Consider the following 16,236-nt stretch of genomic DNA (forward strand, 5'->3'; position numbering starts at 1 on the left):
AAGGTCTCATAATCTTAGGAAACCTTTAGAGAATCTGTGAGCTGATAAAGGCTTAAATGGTAAGAGTAATTAAGAAGAAACAGGTAAATTGTTTTTGTATGGCAGTAAAAGCAGAGACATAAAAAGATGGATCACATGGCAAGTATAAAACAGAAGATTCCTTGCTTCTTTTCAATTACTGTTGTAAAGAGATGATTTAGTGGTTAGTATTGAAAGTATGCAAAGGTTTGTTCTTCAATCCTAAAACCTTTAAATTTGTCTTTTTATCATTAAGGAAGATTGGAGACATACATATATTGTGAATTCTTAGATTTTTTTTTCCATTTAATTGTGCAGGAATGTTTCTGGGATAACAAATCTTTAATCTTGTTTTTTGTTTTGGTGTTGGGGTGCTTTCTGTTTTTTCAAAAGAAAATTTTACACCTGCATCAAAATAAGGTTTGATTTCTCTGGCGTTCTTACTAACACTGTAACAATTTGCTGCTTTTTTTTTTTTGTTTTGGTGAAATTGGACTTAAACTTTTTTCAATTTTGAACAAAAACAGATTTTCATACCTGTTTGTAGTGGAGAAATAAACTGTGCTTGCTTCTTTATTTGGAAAACTTAAGTATAGAAATACTTTAACATGTTTTTGTGTTACAATAAGGTTACATAGGTTATAAATGGAGGTTTTTGTAGACAGAAAACCAGTTCTGTTAATTGTCAGATTTTGTAGTAGTTTTTGTGTATGTTTCTCTTCAATTTGTTCTAATTCTTCTCCTACAGTCATTCTCTTCTCTGTGCTATTTGGAGGGCAATTTTCTGGTTTGTCTTTATAGATTGTAAGAATGTATTTGTATTGGAAGTTAGGCAATTGGCACTCTCAATTCATCTGATCATAATCTGATGCTAAACAGATAATAAAGAAATACAAATACGTTGAGGAAAATTCAGTTTCTTTGAGAACTCTAATTGAATAGGATTCCACAATTCAGCCTTTTTAAAGTAGATATAAAATGTCTATATGTATTTGAATGATGAAATTTAACTGTTGGAAATGGATCTGTTTTTCTTTTGAGGAAAAACTATTTTGGAAATGAAGTGTTAATACCGCATCTTTTCCCGTTTCAGTTAACCCCATGGTGGTGCTTGCTTGGAGCTGAAGTTTATCGTGACTTGCAATTTTGCTCTGTCTGCTGTGCTTCACAGGAGAGGTAACCAGTTTAAAATCAAAATATTTTCCCTAATTCCTCAAATTTAGTAAATATACTTGTAGTGATAGACTTCAGGTTTGTGGAGGATTTTCTGAAAGCAGAATAGTTTAATCACTTCTATACCTTGATACTGCATGTGAGTGGGTGTGATGTTACCATACACAGTGTAGTCTAGTGAAAAGTTAGTGCCGTTTGTTTAGATAAAACACATGGCAATTACTTGTCTCTATTTGCTGTCTTCTTTTAAGTGGTTTTCTTTCTTTTTTAAATGTTCTCAGATTTTCATGGATCTCAACAGTGCAAGCACTATTGTTTTGCAAGTCTTGACACAAGCTACTAGTCAAGATACTGCAGTACTGAAACCAGCTGAGGAACAACTGAAGCAGTGGGAGACGCAACCAGGTTTTTATTCAGTCTTATTGGTAAGTTACACTGCAACAGTGTTATTACTTACATTGTGAGTAAATTTGAATGTGACTTTTTTTTAGAATGCGGTTGAACAGTGATGTCTAGAGGGAGGCTCTTAGTTGTCATGGCCCAGCTGCTGGTATCTGTACACTATGCCATGCGAAGCATTGCTCTCACTGTCTCAAAGCAGATTCTTTTCCCAGTTTTTTACAAAAAGGAGGAAGTCTGTCTTTTAGCATCATGAATGATTGGGCCTTTAGTGCTAAACCTGTTTTTGTCCGCTTGTGAACTGCAGATAACAGAAGACGATTGCCAAAGAAATTGCCTGTACCACCCCAGGGGGTGGTGACAGTTGTATATGGTGAGGAAATATACCTTTTTCTATAATTCATAATACACCCCAGGAGGTGGTGTATTGTGATGGTTTTTGTAGAAGAAACATTCCCCATGCTTTTCAGTGTACTGAGTTTAATTCTCATGTTAGATTAGTTTCCTTCTCAGCAGAGAGGGACTTCCAGGGAGATTACCTGACTGGCTGGTAGTAAGGTTCCCAGGAGGATGAAAACTTGTGAAGGTTCCACTGCTGTTGATGAAACAGATGCATTAGCATGTTGCAAGGTGATGGAAACATACTCTAAGGAGACCAAACAGTTTCAGAGAAGATGCTCAGAATTTAAGTGTTGTTCTTGTATTCCTTTGCGTATGTGTTTATATTAACTATACAGTCTTAAAAAAAAACATGCAGATAAACTGCTTTTTCTACAAACATCTGCCTTCAGTGGACCCAATGACAGAGTTGTATGGTGACGTTCTGTTTTCTGCAGACCCCCTTGTTTGAAAAGTTGAAACAAGTCAGGATTTAGGAAGAGAGATTGAGCTGCCAAATTCAGTTTTACCTGCTGCTTAGTGTTTCTGTAGTGACATTCTTGAAAGAAAACAGCAGAAATAGCCTCTGACTCAGAATTGTTTTCTGAGCATTACTGCCTTAGAGCTCAGGTGGTGGACATGATGAGCACTCACAGCTGTAATTGAAGTTAGTGGGAGTTTTAGATATAATGGCTAAAAACTGTTGTGGTTTAATCCGGCCAGCAGCTAAACACCACACAGCTGTTCGCTCACCCTTCCCCCTCCCTCTCTGGGATGGGGGAGAGAAATGGAAAGAGAAGCCCGTGAGTTGAGATAAAAACAGTTTAATAAGACAGGAAAATAATAATAACAATAATAATGATGATGATGATGATAATAGTACTACTACTAATAATATGTACAAACAAGTGATGCACAATACAATTGCTCACCACCCGCTGACCGATGCCCAGCCTAACCCCGAGCAGTCCGGCCCCCTCCCCCCGGCTAGCCACCCCTATATATTGTTTAGCATGACGTCAGATGGTATGGAATACCCCTTTGGCTAGTTTGGGTCACCTGTCCTGGGTCTGTCCCCTCCCAGCTCTTGCTGCACCCCCAGCCTGCCCGTCGGCAGGACAGAGTAAGAAGCTGAGATGTCCTTGGCTTAGTATAAGCACTGCTCTGCAACAATTAAAACATCGGGGTGTTATCAGCACTCTTCTCATCCTAAGCCAAAACACAGCATTCCACCAGCTACTAGGAAGAAAATTAATTCTGTTCTAACTGAAACCAGGACAAAAACTGAGGCATTTAATAGAATTAACAGGATTCGATCATTTTAATGTGATGAAGTAGACCTGTTTGGGGACACATGAGCCTTTCGTCAAGTAAAAAAAAAAAAAAAAAAAAAAAAAAAACAGTAATCTTCCAAACCAAATGTAAGTGGAGAATCTCTACTTTGTTTAACTTGATTATGGGAATTCAACTGTCTAAAGGAGAAGGTAGCTGGTACCTTCTTAGTGGAGCTGAAAATGAGGTCTTGAGGGGCGAAGCAGGTGGCTGTAAGTGGAGAGTGGGTAAGACAGCTAATCCCTATGGGACAGAGGAGTAATGTAAGTACTTAATGTCAGATATCTCTTACGGGGTGATCAAGACAGAAAACCATAATTCACAGTGAAACATATCTGTGAATCTATAGCCTTTTATACACAGTGGAGATGTTAATATATATTTCTATGCTTTTTTTGAAGGTGCTAATGTACCTCTCTTGAAGAACAAAGATGAAAAGTCAGAATGCTTGTTTGTTTTGAAAAGCAACCTTTGTCCTTTACCAGTTGTATGAGTTTGTGGTGTCTTGTAGCTGTAATGCTGTAACAGAAATTACAACCTTTTTGTTATTTTTCTAAAGGTTGCTAGTTTTGAACTGATACCTTTGTTAGCATGTAAGTGTTTGCTTTGTAGTGATTGGGGTTTGTGGCTTTTTTGGTGTGTTGCTTGATGATCTTAGGTTTCTATAGTCCTCAGCTCTTTGAAGAGTGTATTTTTAACTTCATCAAACCTGGCACCCAATTGTAGCAGGATCTTCTGACCTGAAACCTTGTGTTTTAGTAGAGTTCTGAAGCTACCTAATTTAAGTGCACTATAAAATAAGACCACTGAGCTCATGCCTGTTTATTCCCCAAAGAAGAGAGTAATGTCTCACACCCTCAAAATGAAACCATCTAGTGTAGTCGCCCTTTTTTTAAGGGGATGATGGACACAGCTGTAAAACAGTAGGAGAGCTGCTATCCAGGGTAGTACCTGTATTAAGTTTCAGTAACCATCATTTATTTCAGCTTTTCCCAATTGGTTAATTTTACAGTGGCATATAAATATAATACCCGAATGTGTTCGCATGCATTTGTGCATATATGTATGTATTGTGTGTGTGTGAATATATGTATATATAAGTATATACACAGATACCTATATATCTAGCAGCAGAAGCTAATTTTCAAGAATAAGCGTAGGCAAGTTTGAGAGTTGCTCTCCTACCAGGTCACTGTTTTTCTGTCTACCATAGTGGTAGTGAGGAAGGTTCTTGGCATGGGTCAAGATAATGAAGAAATTTCTTGAAAGATTTTAGAAATCTGCATGATACAGAATACTTTTTTACTGCAGCCAGAATCCATCTGTTTTGTTAAAAAAAAATAAAAAATAAAATAATAATAATAACTGGTTGATGCTAGTAGTTATTGCTATTATGTTCCCTGCTCAGCCAGACAAAATTAGAATTATTCTTACACTATACAGCGGGCTTAATTTCTTATAAATTCTTAGACCTAGTGCTAAGCATTTCTGTAATCTTTTGAAAATAGTTTTTAACACATTATTTCACTTGCCTGTCAAGTGCTGACTATGCATTTTGCTTATATACAACCGAATATACAGAGGTATGTGTATTTATACATACGCCAGTGCATATGTTTATACAACTTCTATCCTGTGAGTGTCATGCTGAATAACTTTTAACTTATTTTTTTAAACAGAACATCTTCACAAATCATACCCTGGATGTGAATGTCAGATGGTTAGCTGTGCTGTACTTTAAAAACGGAATTGATCGCTATTGGAGACGAGTTGCACCACAGTAAGTCCTAGTTTTCCTGCACTTAACCTACAATAGGTTTTGTTCTTACCCAACTGGAAAACAGTATATTTCTTGGCTGATAGCAGCTTCATTGGAATTTATGGTGAAATTGATAGAACACTTCTATATTAGGGATCATTAATGTATCAGTCTGTTTTCATATTTCTTCTTACAATTTTGTTTATATTTTACTCTCATAAACTGAGTTACAAGTTTTATTTCATAGATGCCAGATTTTGAAGTTATATAAGTTTTATAAAGCTATGACCTAGATTATTAGATGTGACAGGTAGGAGGTTTCTTGGAGAGGTTATTTGAGACACATTAATTCAGAATTCTTATTGAACATATAGAATCATAGAATGGTTTAGGTTCCAACTACCTTGCCTTAGGCAGGGACACTTTCCACTAGAACAGGTTGCCCAGAGCCCCATCCAGCCTGGTCTTGAACACTTTCAGGGATGAGGCATCCCCAGCTCCTCTGGGCAACCTGTTCCAGTGCCTCACCACACACTGAGTAAAGAAGTTTTTCCCGATGTCTAATCTAAATCTACCCTTTTTTAGTTTGATCCCATTTCCCCTTGTTCTCTTTTATGTGAGAAAGAGGCAGTAGCTGTCATGATAGAAAGTTCTGGTCCTCTTTTTTCTTGTTCTGATAATGCATGATAAAAAGTTCTCCAAAGAAACTAAAAATCCAGCCAGTATTCTTGAGCATTTACTTAAAAGTTAGGAGTGGCATTATAATCTAACTATAGAGCTATATACTTGTCATTGCTCTCCGTGGGGTTATTTTCTTTTTCCTTTAAAGGTAGATATAATTTTAAAAGGGTTTCAATTTTCTTTATTTTTTTGGGAGCTATGACAGACCTGGAAGTGTTAAGTCTGGCTTTTAGATGCTAATGATATTGATAGGTGGAACATCAGTGTCAGGTTGTGTAGGGTGTAAACAGGAATTTCAGGTCTGGTTTTTATGGAATGTAACTGTAAACTAAGAAGAAAAACTAAAACTCAAAGTATGGCATGGTTTCCATTATGTTGTGTGAGGTAGTTTAGTGTAATTTGCTTTGCACTGTAAGCTTTTTTGAAGATCCACCAAGCTTATGTGGCAGTATGAGGGAAAAGTGGTGAAATTCTTTACCTACAGGACATTTCAAATAATGTGGTATTCTATTATTACATGAAGCACTGGAATTTTTGTATAGGTGGAGTAGTATATGATTGAAAAACATATGCAAGCAGATTCTCTTTTTCGAGAGGAAAATACTGTCTTTGGCATGGTTAAAGTTACAAGATAATGCTGTTTACATTACTGCACCTTACTTAACAAGTATTAGTCAAACCAGTTAAAATACATTGTTCCAATGTGTTACCTTTTTTAAGATAGATATTAGTAGCACTGGCCTAGAAGCCAATGATTAATTTCCTGCAGAAGTAATGACTGCCATCTTTTTGTTTGAGGTAAAAAATGAGTAACAGTCTTTCAATATACTTTTACTGTTGCAAATTTAATTTAAAAAAAAAAAAAAATTAATCATTAGTTACTATTAAAGATTGAATGGAGTAAATCCACGTTAGATTTTCACACTGCCCATTTCTAACTCTATTCTAACTGTCTTTCTCAATTTCTTGTATGGGACATGTTGCCAGTATTTTGTGCTCACACAGATCAGTTTTCTTTTTGTTGAATATGTTGCAATCATTTTGAGAAATACTGTTCTTGGTGGCAATTTCTCAGTCAATTGTTCTTTGCAGTTGTGTTTTGGATACCGTGACTTTCGGAAGTTACATTCAACAGGTTGCTTTTTTTTTTTTTTTTTTGTCCTTGCATAATTCTCATCTTTCAGCTCATCTCTCATAGCAGCAGCTCTCACTTGTCCATACATGGTAGTATGTTCAAGCTTGCTCTGATCTTCCTAGGCTGTTTGGTTGAAAACATTGTACTATTGACACTACTGCAGTTTGCCAAATTTGATGGTGCGTAGATTGAAGAACTGTCAGAACTAAAAGAGTTCTTGTGGATAAATGACCTCTTCATGTAGCTTTAGTAAAACAGCTAAAGAAGGATTCTTTTAAGACTGCTAGTCTTGAATATTTATATACTTGTGGGAAATCTTGAATCTGTAAAAACTTTCACAACAAATTAAATGCCTCTGTTGTACAAGTGTGTTGAAGTTAGTTTTCTCTCAGTCTAGCAGGACTAGTTTTACCCTACTTCTGTGCGTTTGTGGTTTCACAACTGCTACTACTACAAGGCAGGAAAATATGTAATAAGTTGAGATCATGAATTCTTTGGAGAGTACAGTGGTTGAGTGTTTCATTATAATAAAATACATAGTTACAGAAGGGTGAATACAAACTATTTTTTAAAAAGAAATCGAACCTTCTGAAATATTTTGCTTTTTGCACACATGCACCACTGCTATCTATCCTACTCATGCTACTCATTCTCTACCCGCCTTAGACTAAAATCAGCATTTTTGGGTGAGTATATTTAGAGATGGGCATTAGAGATGGGCATTCTTTCTCTTGTTCTTCTCAGGCAGTCTCTGCAGGTTGCTACAGGAGGGAGGCTAGTATTGTAATGGCCTGTTTTCAGGCACAATTTGGTCTGTCTTCTGGAAGTGTTACCAGCTTCCTCATCTTACAATTTTTGCACACTTTTGGCTTCTTTAGAAAAGACTTCTTTAATCTGAATGGTATTAAGATATCATTTTCCTGGACACACTTCTGATTTCACAGAGAATTTCTATTTCTGTCTTTTGTGGACTTAATTCTTTGATTTGATTACTTTGGCAGCAACTTGCATAATATTTTTGTTTTAACACTAATAAGTATCTTCAGATTCATATTTCCGGTTTATGAACTAGTTGGAAGAAGATCAAAAACTTTGAAACTGCAAACTGTGGAAGAGTACAACATAGAGTTTAAAATTGTTCTGCCAAAGATCTTAATTTTTTGTTTGTGATTCAGCGCTGAGGAGAAACAATTTTTTGAATAACATGCATGCTTCCTAATTTCTGGTTTGCCTACAACTTCACTATGGAGTTGTGGGTTTTTCTTGCAGTATAATAAAGGAGGATAAAGATACGGTTTTCAACCGTTAAGTTTCAACTAACACTGCAGTGGGTGAATATGTAGCTGGGGCTTCAGTGTCCAGCAGATGTCACTGTTGGATTAGCTATATGGTAAATTCTTCTATCCTCCTGTAGCGGCTAGAGACTACTTGACTCGTATAAATCACATAAAAATGCACTATACCACTTGAATCCTAATTAGTTTCTTAAATTCTTGTACTTACTATTTGCTGACTTTGCTTGTCAGCATATAAGCTTTTTGTCAGCAACATAAGCTTTTGTATTTGAGGAGTTCATCCTTATGAGTCCTTTTTCTTTTTTCTTTCAAATTACTTCTGAAAATAAGGCTTATTATGCAGTTAGTATGTAGAAAGTGTGGGTTAGTATCACAGACTGGCAACTGAGATCAGACAACAGGAAGTGGTAGTGTTGGTGTGTTTAATCTCTGTTTCTAGCTACTAGACTTCATTTGAGATGTGATAATTGAATGCATGCATCTAAATCACAGCGATATGAGGTAAAAAATTCCTAAATAACCTTGACTGAGGTATGCAAGAAACAGATTTCTAGGTATCATCAGTAAATAAAAGAGCATTTCTTTTTCCTTGTTATATAATCAAATACCACCAAGGAATTTTGGAAAGCATTTTTTCCTGTCCAGAAATTAAAAGGAGTTATGTGGCTCATAAGAAGTCTGGAGCAGTAGGGGAGTGATACGATATTTTGTAACCTGAATTCATAAAGAAGCATAAAGATAATTTAAAGCTTTACTTGAGTGAAAATTGACCTTTATGGCTTACAGTTTGTCCTTACTTCTTTTCCTTGCATTTTGTAGAATCGTAGAATCACAGAATGGTTTGGGTTAGAAGGGACCTTAAAGACCATCTAGTTCCAACACCCCTGCCATGGGCAGGGACACCTTTCACCAGATCAGATTGCCCAGGACCCCATCCAGTCTGGCCTTGAGCCCTTTCAGGGATGGGGCACCCACAGATTCTCTGGGCAACTTGTGCCAGCGCTTCACTGTGCTCACAGTACAAAGAATTTCTTCCCAATATATGATCTAAATCTACCCTATTCAAGTTTAGAGCTGTTCCTGCTTGCTCTATCACTACACGCCCTTGTAAGAAGTACATCTTCAGCTTTCCTGTAGGCCCCCTTTAGGTACTGGAAGGCTGCTGTAAGGTGTCCCTGGAGCCTTCTCTTCTCCAGGCTGAACACCCCCAACTCCTTCAGCATGTCCTTACAGGACTGGTACTCTAGCCCTTTGATCATTTTTGTGGCCTTCCTCTGGACTTGCTCCAACAGCTCCAAGTCCTCATGTTTGGGGCCCCTGAGTTGAATACAGCACTCCAGATGGGGTCTCTCAAGAGCAGAGCAGAGGGGGAGAATCACCTCCCTTATCCTGCTAGCCACAGTTTTTATGCAGCCCAGAAAGCCAACTTTGTCCTGGGCTGTAAGCATACATTGTTAGCTCATGTTTAGGTTCTCTTTAACCAAAACCCCCAGGTCGTTTCCCTGAGGGCTGCTCTCAATCCATTATCTGTTTAGCCCATGCTTATGATTGCCCTGACAGAATTGTAGGATTTTGCACTTGGCCTTGTTGTTGCGTGATGTTGCTGCAGGCAAGCCTTGAACTGCATGAAGATCATATGGGCCCACCTCTCAAGCCTTAGCATGCTTTTGAGGCGGGTCACCTCCTTTTCAATCAGCTCCTTATTTACCAAGTGCCTTAGCATAGTTTGTGGGAGGATGTGCTTCCTAATGTTGCCTGGCACGGTGGTGAGATTGATGAGCCTGTAGTCCTCCAGGTGCAAGACTTCGTACTCGGTGTTGTTGAACTGCACAAGGTTCACATGGGCCCACTTTTCAAACCTGTCAAGGTTCCTTGGTATGGCATCTGTTTCTGCCATCAGATCAACTGCACCACACAGTGTGGTGCCGTTGTCAAACTTGGTGACGGTGCACTCAATCCCGATCAAGTCAATGTTCCTGACAAAGATGTTAAATAAAACCACTCCCAGTACTGACCCCTGCGGAACACCACTTATCACTTCAGTTGTCTTCACCTGGACAGTGAACCATTCACTACAACTTTTTGAATGCAGCCACCCTTTTTGAATCCAGCACACCAATTCCTTATTGGAGTGGTTCCTCTGCCAAATCCAATTTGGAGACAAGGATGTCATGTGGGACAGTGTCAAATGCGTTGCACAAGTCCAGGCAGAGCATGTCAGTTGCTCTTCCCCTGTCTACCAAAGCTATAACTGCCACGACTTGTTAAACATGATTGAGAGTGGCTTAGAAACTTCATCCACCAGTTCCTTTAGGTCCGTTGGTTACATCTCATCAGGTGCCATGGACTTGTGCTCCTCATTCTCCCTGCCCCTTCCTTTGCCTTCTGCAACTTGGGTGGTGTGCCTAGAGCACTTCCTGGTGCAGATTGAGGCAAAAAAGTCATGGAGTACCTCAGCCTGCTGCATTTCACGTGTAACCAGGTCTCCCATTTCCTTCTTGAGGAAGTTTTCCCTAATCTTCCTTTTATCAGGGATGTACTTGTAGAAGTTCTTGTTGTTCTTGACATCCCTGGCCATATTCAATTCTACCTGGGCTTAAGCTGTCCTAATCTGACCCCTGGCTGCTCAGACAGTGTCTCTGTGTTCCTCTCTCATTACTTGTCCACCCTCTGTAAGCAATGTAATTTTCTTCTTTTAGTAGTTTCTTAGTTCAGTAAGTTGAAGAGGATTATTGCTTTTGTATTTGATTGCCTTATTCTTAGCACCTTTTTGTTGTGATCCACTAGCATATGTGGATCATATATAGGCCAAGTCATGCTTCAGTCATAATTGTCATAGTAATAACTGTATAGTAACTCCTTAATAACAACCAGTTTATGTAGCTCTTTTCCTTAATATAGCTGTGTACCCTACTGTATATGTGAACTTTGTCTTTTGCCTCTTGGGTTTGCAGAGATCACAATAAAACCTGATTTCAAAGGGCTTCATAAAAACGTGGTTGTTTCACTGTTCCCTCTCTTTTCAAATACCTTGAGATAGTGAATATGCAGTGAATACAGTGAATATGCTCTTGATAGTCTATCAAGCTGAAATACATGAGTTTCAAGAACATGGTGTGTAAAACTAATTTTTAGCATTTGTGCAACTGAATTTGACTGAAAAAAGATCAGCTTCTGTGTCCATTAATAATGACAAAATAATTCTAAATATGAATTAGTAGTTGGGTTTTATTGAAAATGAAATGATATTCTAATAATTGTATCCTGACAGTGCTCTTTCTGAAGAGGAAAAAACTACGTTGCGTGCTGGACTTATTGCCAACTTTAATGAGCCAGTGAACCAGGTTAGTGATGAATGGGTAATTATTACTGTCCTAGCAAATGCTTGTATTGGTGTATAATTTGGTTTCTTTATTTACAGAGTGTACAAGAATAATAAGGAAGTTGACAAGTTGCAATTTATGTGTTGCCTCTCAGAATGTTTTTCTATGTATCATAATTCAGTGTGGTCTCTTTTTTGTTTTTTTTTGTTTGTTTGTTTTGTTTGTTTGTTTTTGTTGCAGTGACAGCTCATGTTGCCCCTTAATGTTTATGCAGCTGCTTGGTGAAATGATTCAGGGAATGGGTGTAGCTCAAAAATAACCCTCTCCCTGCTCCTTTGTGACTTACTTTTTTCAGATGTATCTGTTCTCTCAGTTTGATCTGACTCCTATTATAGCCATACACGGAAGTGTGGTGGCGTTGGTGTAGCAGGAATGAGCTGTTGAAAAAGCTGCTGCATAAACCTGCCTAAGCAGTATTGCTGTCACGTGTCCAATCACAACATTAATTAATTTAAATAAGCATGGTAAAGATTCAGTATGATGTTGTCTTGCCTTACATAATTTAAAGTGACTAATATTAAGCTACTGTTTTGATTAGAATAAGGGTTTATTGTTAAATTGAGTGTAGAGCTAATGCTAAGGGTTCAAAATATGCATAGATGAATCAGTCTTCCTTCTGCTACAGTATTCTTGCTCATAGATTGAGATTCCGAAATGAAGTTATTAGCTAATATTTTAAGTTAGGTCTCAAAGAACTTGGAAGACAAAACATAGATGTGATTTGCAAAAGGTAAAACTTAAACAGAAAAGGTACAGGAAACAAGCTTTCATTCTGCAGATAGAAGTTAAAAACTGAACTATTGAATTCCTTCATGGGATTACTGCTATTCATAGGATTACAGCAATATATCAGAGTAATTTATGCTTCGTAGAACTCATTTGTGCAGTGATAAGTTTGAGTAGAATTTAGTTTTTATTTCAAATATTTTTTTTAAATGCCAGTAGGCATAGGAATTGATAAATTTTTCATATAAGTACGATTTTAATGTAAAAGTATGACCAAATATTACTTGTTTCTTTTTCAACCAGAAGAAACTATGAAGTGTTTCATGCTGGACCATAATGTGTGCATCATTTATGGTATTACTAGGTAGTGCAGAGTTTAGCATATACTTCATTTTAAAGTGACTATTTTAAACCTTTTGAACTGCCATTTATTATTATTTATAAGAATGTGAATTTATGTATTTATCTGTGTCTGTATGACACTGTCAGGGTTCAGTCTTTTAAGATGTGGAGGGGTTTATTTTATGCCAGCACTGTTCCTAAGTGTTTGCCCAGGCAGTTGTTGTGATATTGGAAGTGTATTTATAGACTTTATTGATGCTTATTCAAAGCATGCAGTGTGATTCATGAACCACAGATAAGCCACGCAGAATTTCGTGTTATGTGTTCTGCACATTGTTTGCTAATATGTTTTGATGTTAAGGTTCTTGGGGCACGCATAGTTGGCAGTTGCAGAAAGGTATTTCAGTCCATTTCCCTTACTTTCCTATCATCCAAACTGTGCTATAGGTATCTTTGTGTTTCCTTTCAGAGGCAATGTTCATTTAGTCCCTTCTCTGAGAAGCCTGAAATTTGGTATCTTGTGTTCTTCGAGAGTACCATTTTTTTTTAGTCACAGATACTTCATAACAGTTCCTTGTGCTTTCTGCATCATTAAGGGTAGGAAAAATATAACTGTTTTATGTATAAAAATGAAAACAAAAACAAAAAAAAAAGTACCTCAGCATATAGGAATTAGACATGGAATTGTGATGACTTCCTCTGACTTCAGGGGAGGGGAGGAAGAAAAATAGAACGTATGTTGGGAGCATAATTTCCATGCCCTCTGATTATATTAACATATGGAGGGCACAGTGAAATAAAATGCTCCTTGAAGTGTGATGTCAGATTTTTTTTCTACTTAAATAGCCAATACCTCAAGACAAAAGTACTTTTAGCATCCCTGATGCTAAGTGTTAGCATCAGGTTCCTTGTGTCATATCTGGAAAAGAGTTTATTTGCTCCCTCCTGCCAATCAACATCACTTGATCTAAGAGTAAATAAATCTCCTACATTTTCTTTGCAAACTTTGACATCAGCTTTCTGAAGAAAGCTCCCTTAGCAAGCAGGCAGCAATGAATATTGTAGAGATTTTTGTGGGGGTGTTCAGACTTCATGTTTAACACCTAAGGAAGCAGTAAAGGGCATGGTTATTACCTCTTATGCCCTTAAGTTGCTGAAATTATGTTTGATAACATCAGAAGGTAACTTCTAGTGCAGTGGTTGTTGTAAGGGTGGGAACAATGGCTTCATTAGGGTTATCTGATGAATGGCCTTTTCAGTGTGAAAGAGAAAACAGACACAGCCTGATAGATGAGGGGCTGACAGGCAATGCCACACACCAAAAGTCTGCAGCCACTGACTGGTGGGCAATTAAGGAACTCCAGGCATGGCTCTGAAGAGAGTCAACCTGGACTTAGTAAGGGATTAGAACTGGGAAAGAACAACATCATGAGGTTTAGGGGTATTTGGGATGAGGGTATGTGAAACTATGCAAAGCTTATTAAGAAACGTTTAGAGGGAGAAGTAAAGTGAGGAATAGGCAGGAAAGTGTATAGGAGGGGCCAGCCCTGTAAACCACAGCTGGTCAATACCCTTGTCTGAACAAGTGCTGTGCTTGATCACTACAGTCTGTCCTATTTTCAGGTTAAATCCCTTCTTGGATATCTTTTGGTGTAATCTTACTCTCTTACATGTGTGCACTGCAAGGGATAGGTACCAGTTAATAGTGAAACTGGTGTGTTTGGTGCCAGCAACTGAAGTTGGAGGGTGAAGTTGTCCCTGGCCTGTGCTATGAGGATCTGGAGCAGGAGAGAGCTATTTGGTTGGGACTGTTGGTTGTAGACTAGGTGCCAGTAGATGGAGGGAAAGAAAGACTCTGTCTAAAAGTTAAAAATCACATACAGGGATAGCAGAAATAAGGGTGATTGGTATTCAGAATTCTATTTTTTTTTTTTTTTTGCAGGAAGTGCTAGAAAAGATGATTAACTAAAAAGTGCTTCCCAAGTATCTGATTCTTCATTAACATGATTTCTAGAACAAATGACTTGAGTGATCTTTATGTAAAATTTAAACAGTTTAGTGAGCTTTAGTGAGCTCAACTTTTTATGTAATATTTAATCTGATCATAAAATTGAAGATTGAAGTACAGTTTTTTTCCACTCTGTTTGTGTTCTGCAAACTTTAAAATAGCTTAAGGGGGAAGAAAACCGCAAACTCTGTCAATCTGTACTACCTTATTTTTAATCCAGGTTTTATTTGACTTAAATTCTGCGGTGTCTGTTTTCTAAATGATTTTGACATTGTGGTACCTGTATTTATTTATTTTTTTTCTTTTTTTGCAGATAGCAACTCAGATCTCTGTGCTAATAGCTAAAGTTGCCAGGGTGGACTGCCCGAGGCAATGGCCAGAACTGATACCCACTCTTCTAGAATCTGTGAAAGTCCAAGATGATCTTCGGCAACATAGAGCATTACTTACCTTTTATCATGTTACAAAGACCCTGGCATCCAAACGGCTTGCTGCAGATAGGAAGCTTTTCTATGATGTAAGTAATGTGGTGCAGTATTGTATAGTATAGGCAAACAGCTTGTCTTATATGATTGCTGCTTCCCTGTGTTTAGTGGGTGCTGAATTAATGGCAGGTATGTTGACTCTTATGTCTGCCTTTTGAAGCAGAAAAACTCTTACTTTGGTGGTTATATGTACAATATGAAATATTTTAAAGTCAATTCCTCTGTGAAATGTTTTTGAGATTTTTATTAACTTTGTGTGTGACAAATATTTTTATAATGTGACTCATGTTTATGACTTGGATGGTTTTTTATAACAACTTGTGTTAAGAAGCAGAGTATGATCTGCAGCACAATCTGTGCAAATCAGCCTTTTGTTGTCAGGCCGTAAAGCAGATGTTATATATAACGTGCAGTGTTTCTGGAAGATTGCTCTGGATTCAAAACTCAACAGTTTAAACAGTGCCGAATTTTAGATTTCCATACCTCAATATTTTTTCCTTTATTATTAGTGGAAGTGTGTTCATGATGACAGGGCTTTTATTAGATCAACTTCTTTTTCCATTTTCATTCCGTGAATGAAAATGCGAAGTCTAGTCTCATCCAGTTCGTAATCTCCATTGTAACAGTCCACTGATTAGAACACAGATTTGTCTTCAGCTGAATCTCCAGTCCAGTTCGGAGTTAGGCAATGATACAGTACAGATAACTGATCTTTTGCAGGAATGTTGCATTTCAAATTTCAAAATTCTAGTTTGTTTCTTGATTTAAAAAAAAAAAAGCTTATCACACAAGTATTGGAGAATGCTTCTGAAGGTTTATTTATCTATGTGGAAATAACTTGCCTTGTTGTGAGATCATCAAGGTGAAATGAAGTCAGCAGGAGCTTGAGGGACTGAAGGCTGATTCCTGTAATAGGACAGAACTGAGATTATACGTTTCTGTGAGGGGTTTGTGTGTGTCTTCCTCCCTCAGACATACATGTATATAGATACAGATGAATATAATCCCTATATAGGAAATACTTATATTTAATTTTTGTAATCTGTTAGACCATTATACATGACCTGAGTACTTGTACAATACAGGTTTTGGTAGATTCAGTTCTTTATTTGAAAGTAATGA

The 16,236-nt window shown here is 37.4% G+C and overlaps 1 protein-coding gene across 5 annotated transcripts in view; it reads left to right on the forward strand.

The window, feature by feature from the left end:
• The window catches only part of IPO11 (importin 11), a 99,868-nt gene that overhangs the window by 7,381 nt on the left and 76,251 nt on the right, over positions 1–16,236 (forward strand). For all 5 annotated transcript variants that reach the window (XM_084504702.1, XM_084504701.1, XM_084504704.1 and 2 more), the window contains exons 3-7: positions 1,112–1,194; positions 1,473–1,616; positions 4,980–5,080; positions 11,442–11,514; positions 14,943–15,146. In XM_084504702.1, coding sequence (XP_084360828.1) covers positions 1,479–1,616; positions 4,980–5,080; positions 11,442–11,514; positions 14,943–15,146 — 516 coding nt within the window. In that variant the 5' untranslated portion in view covers positions 1,112–1,194; positions 1,473–1,478. The remainder of the gene's footprint in view (positions 1–1,111; positions 1,195–1,472; positions 1,617–4,979; positions 5,081–11,441; positions 11,515–14,942; positions 15,147–16,236) is intronic.

The sequence above is a fragment of the Aythya ferina genome (assembly GCF_964211825.1).
Source record: "Aythya ferina genome assembly, chromosome: Z".
NCBI lineage: Eukaryota > Metazoa > Chordata > Aves > Anseriformes > Anatidae > Aythya > Aythya ferina.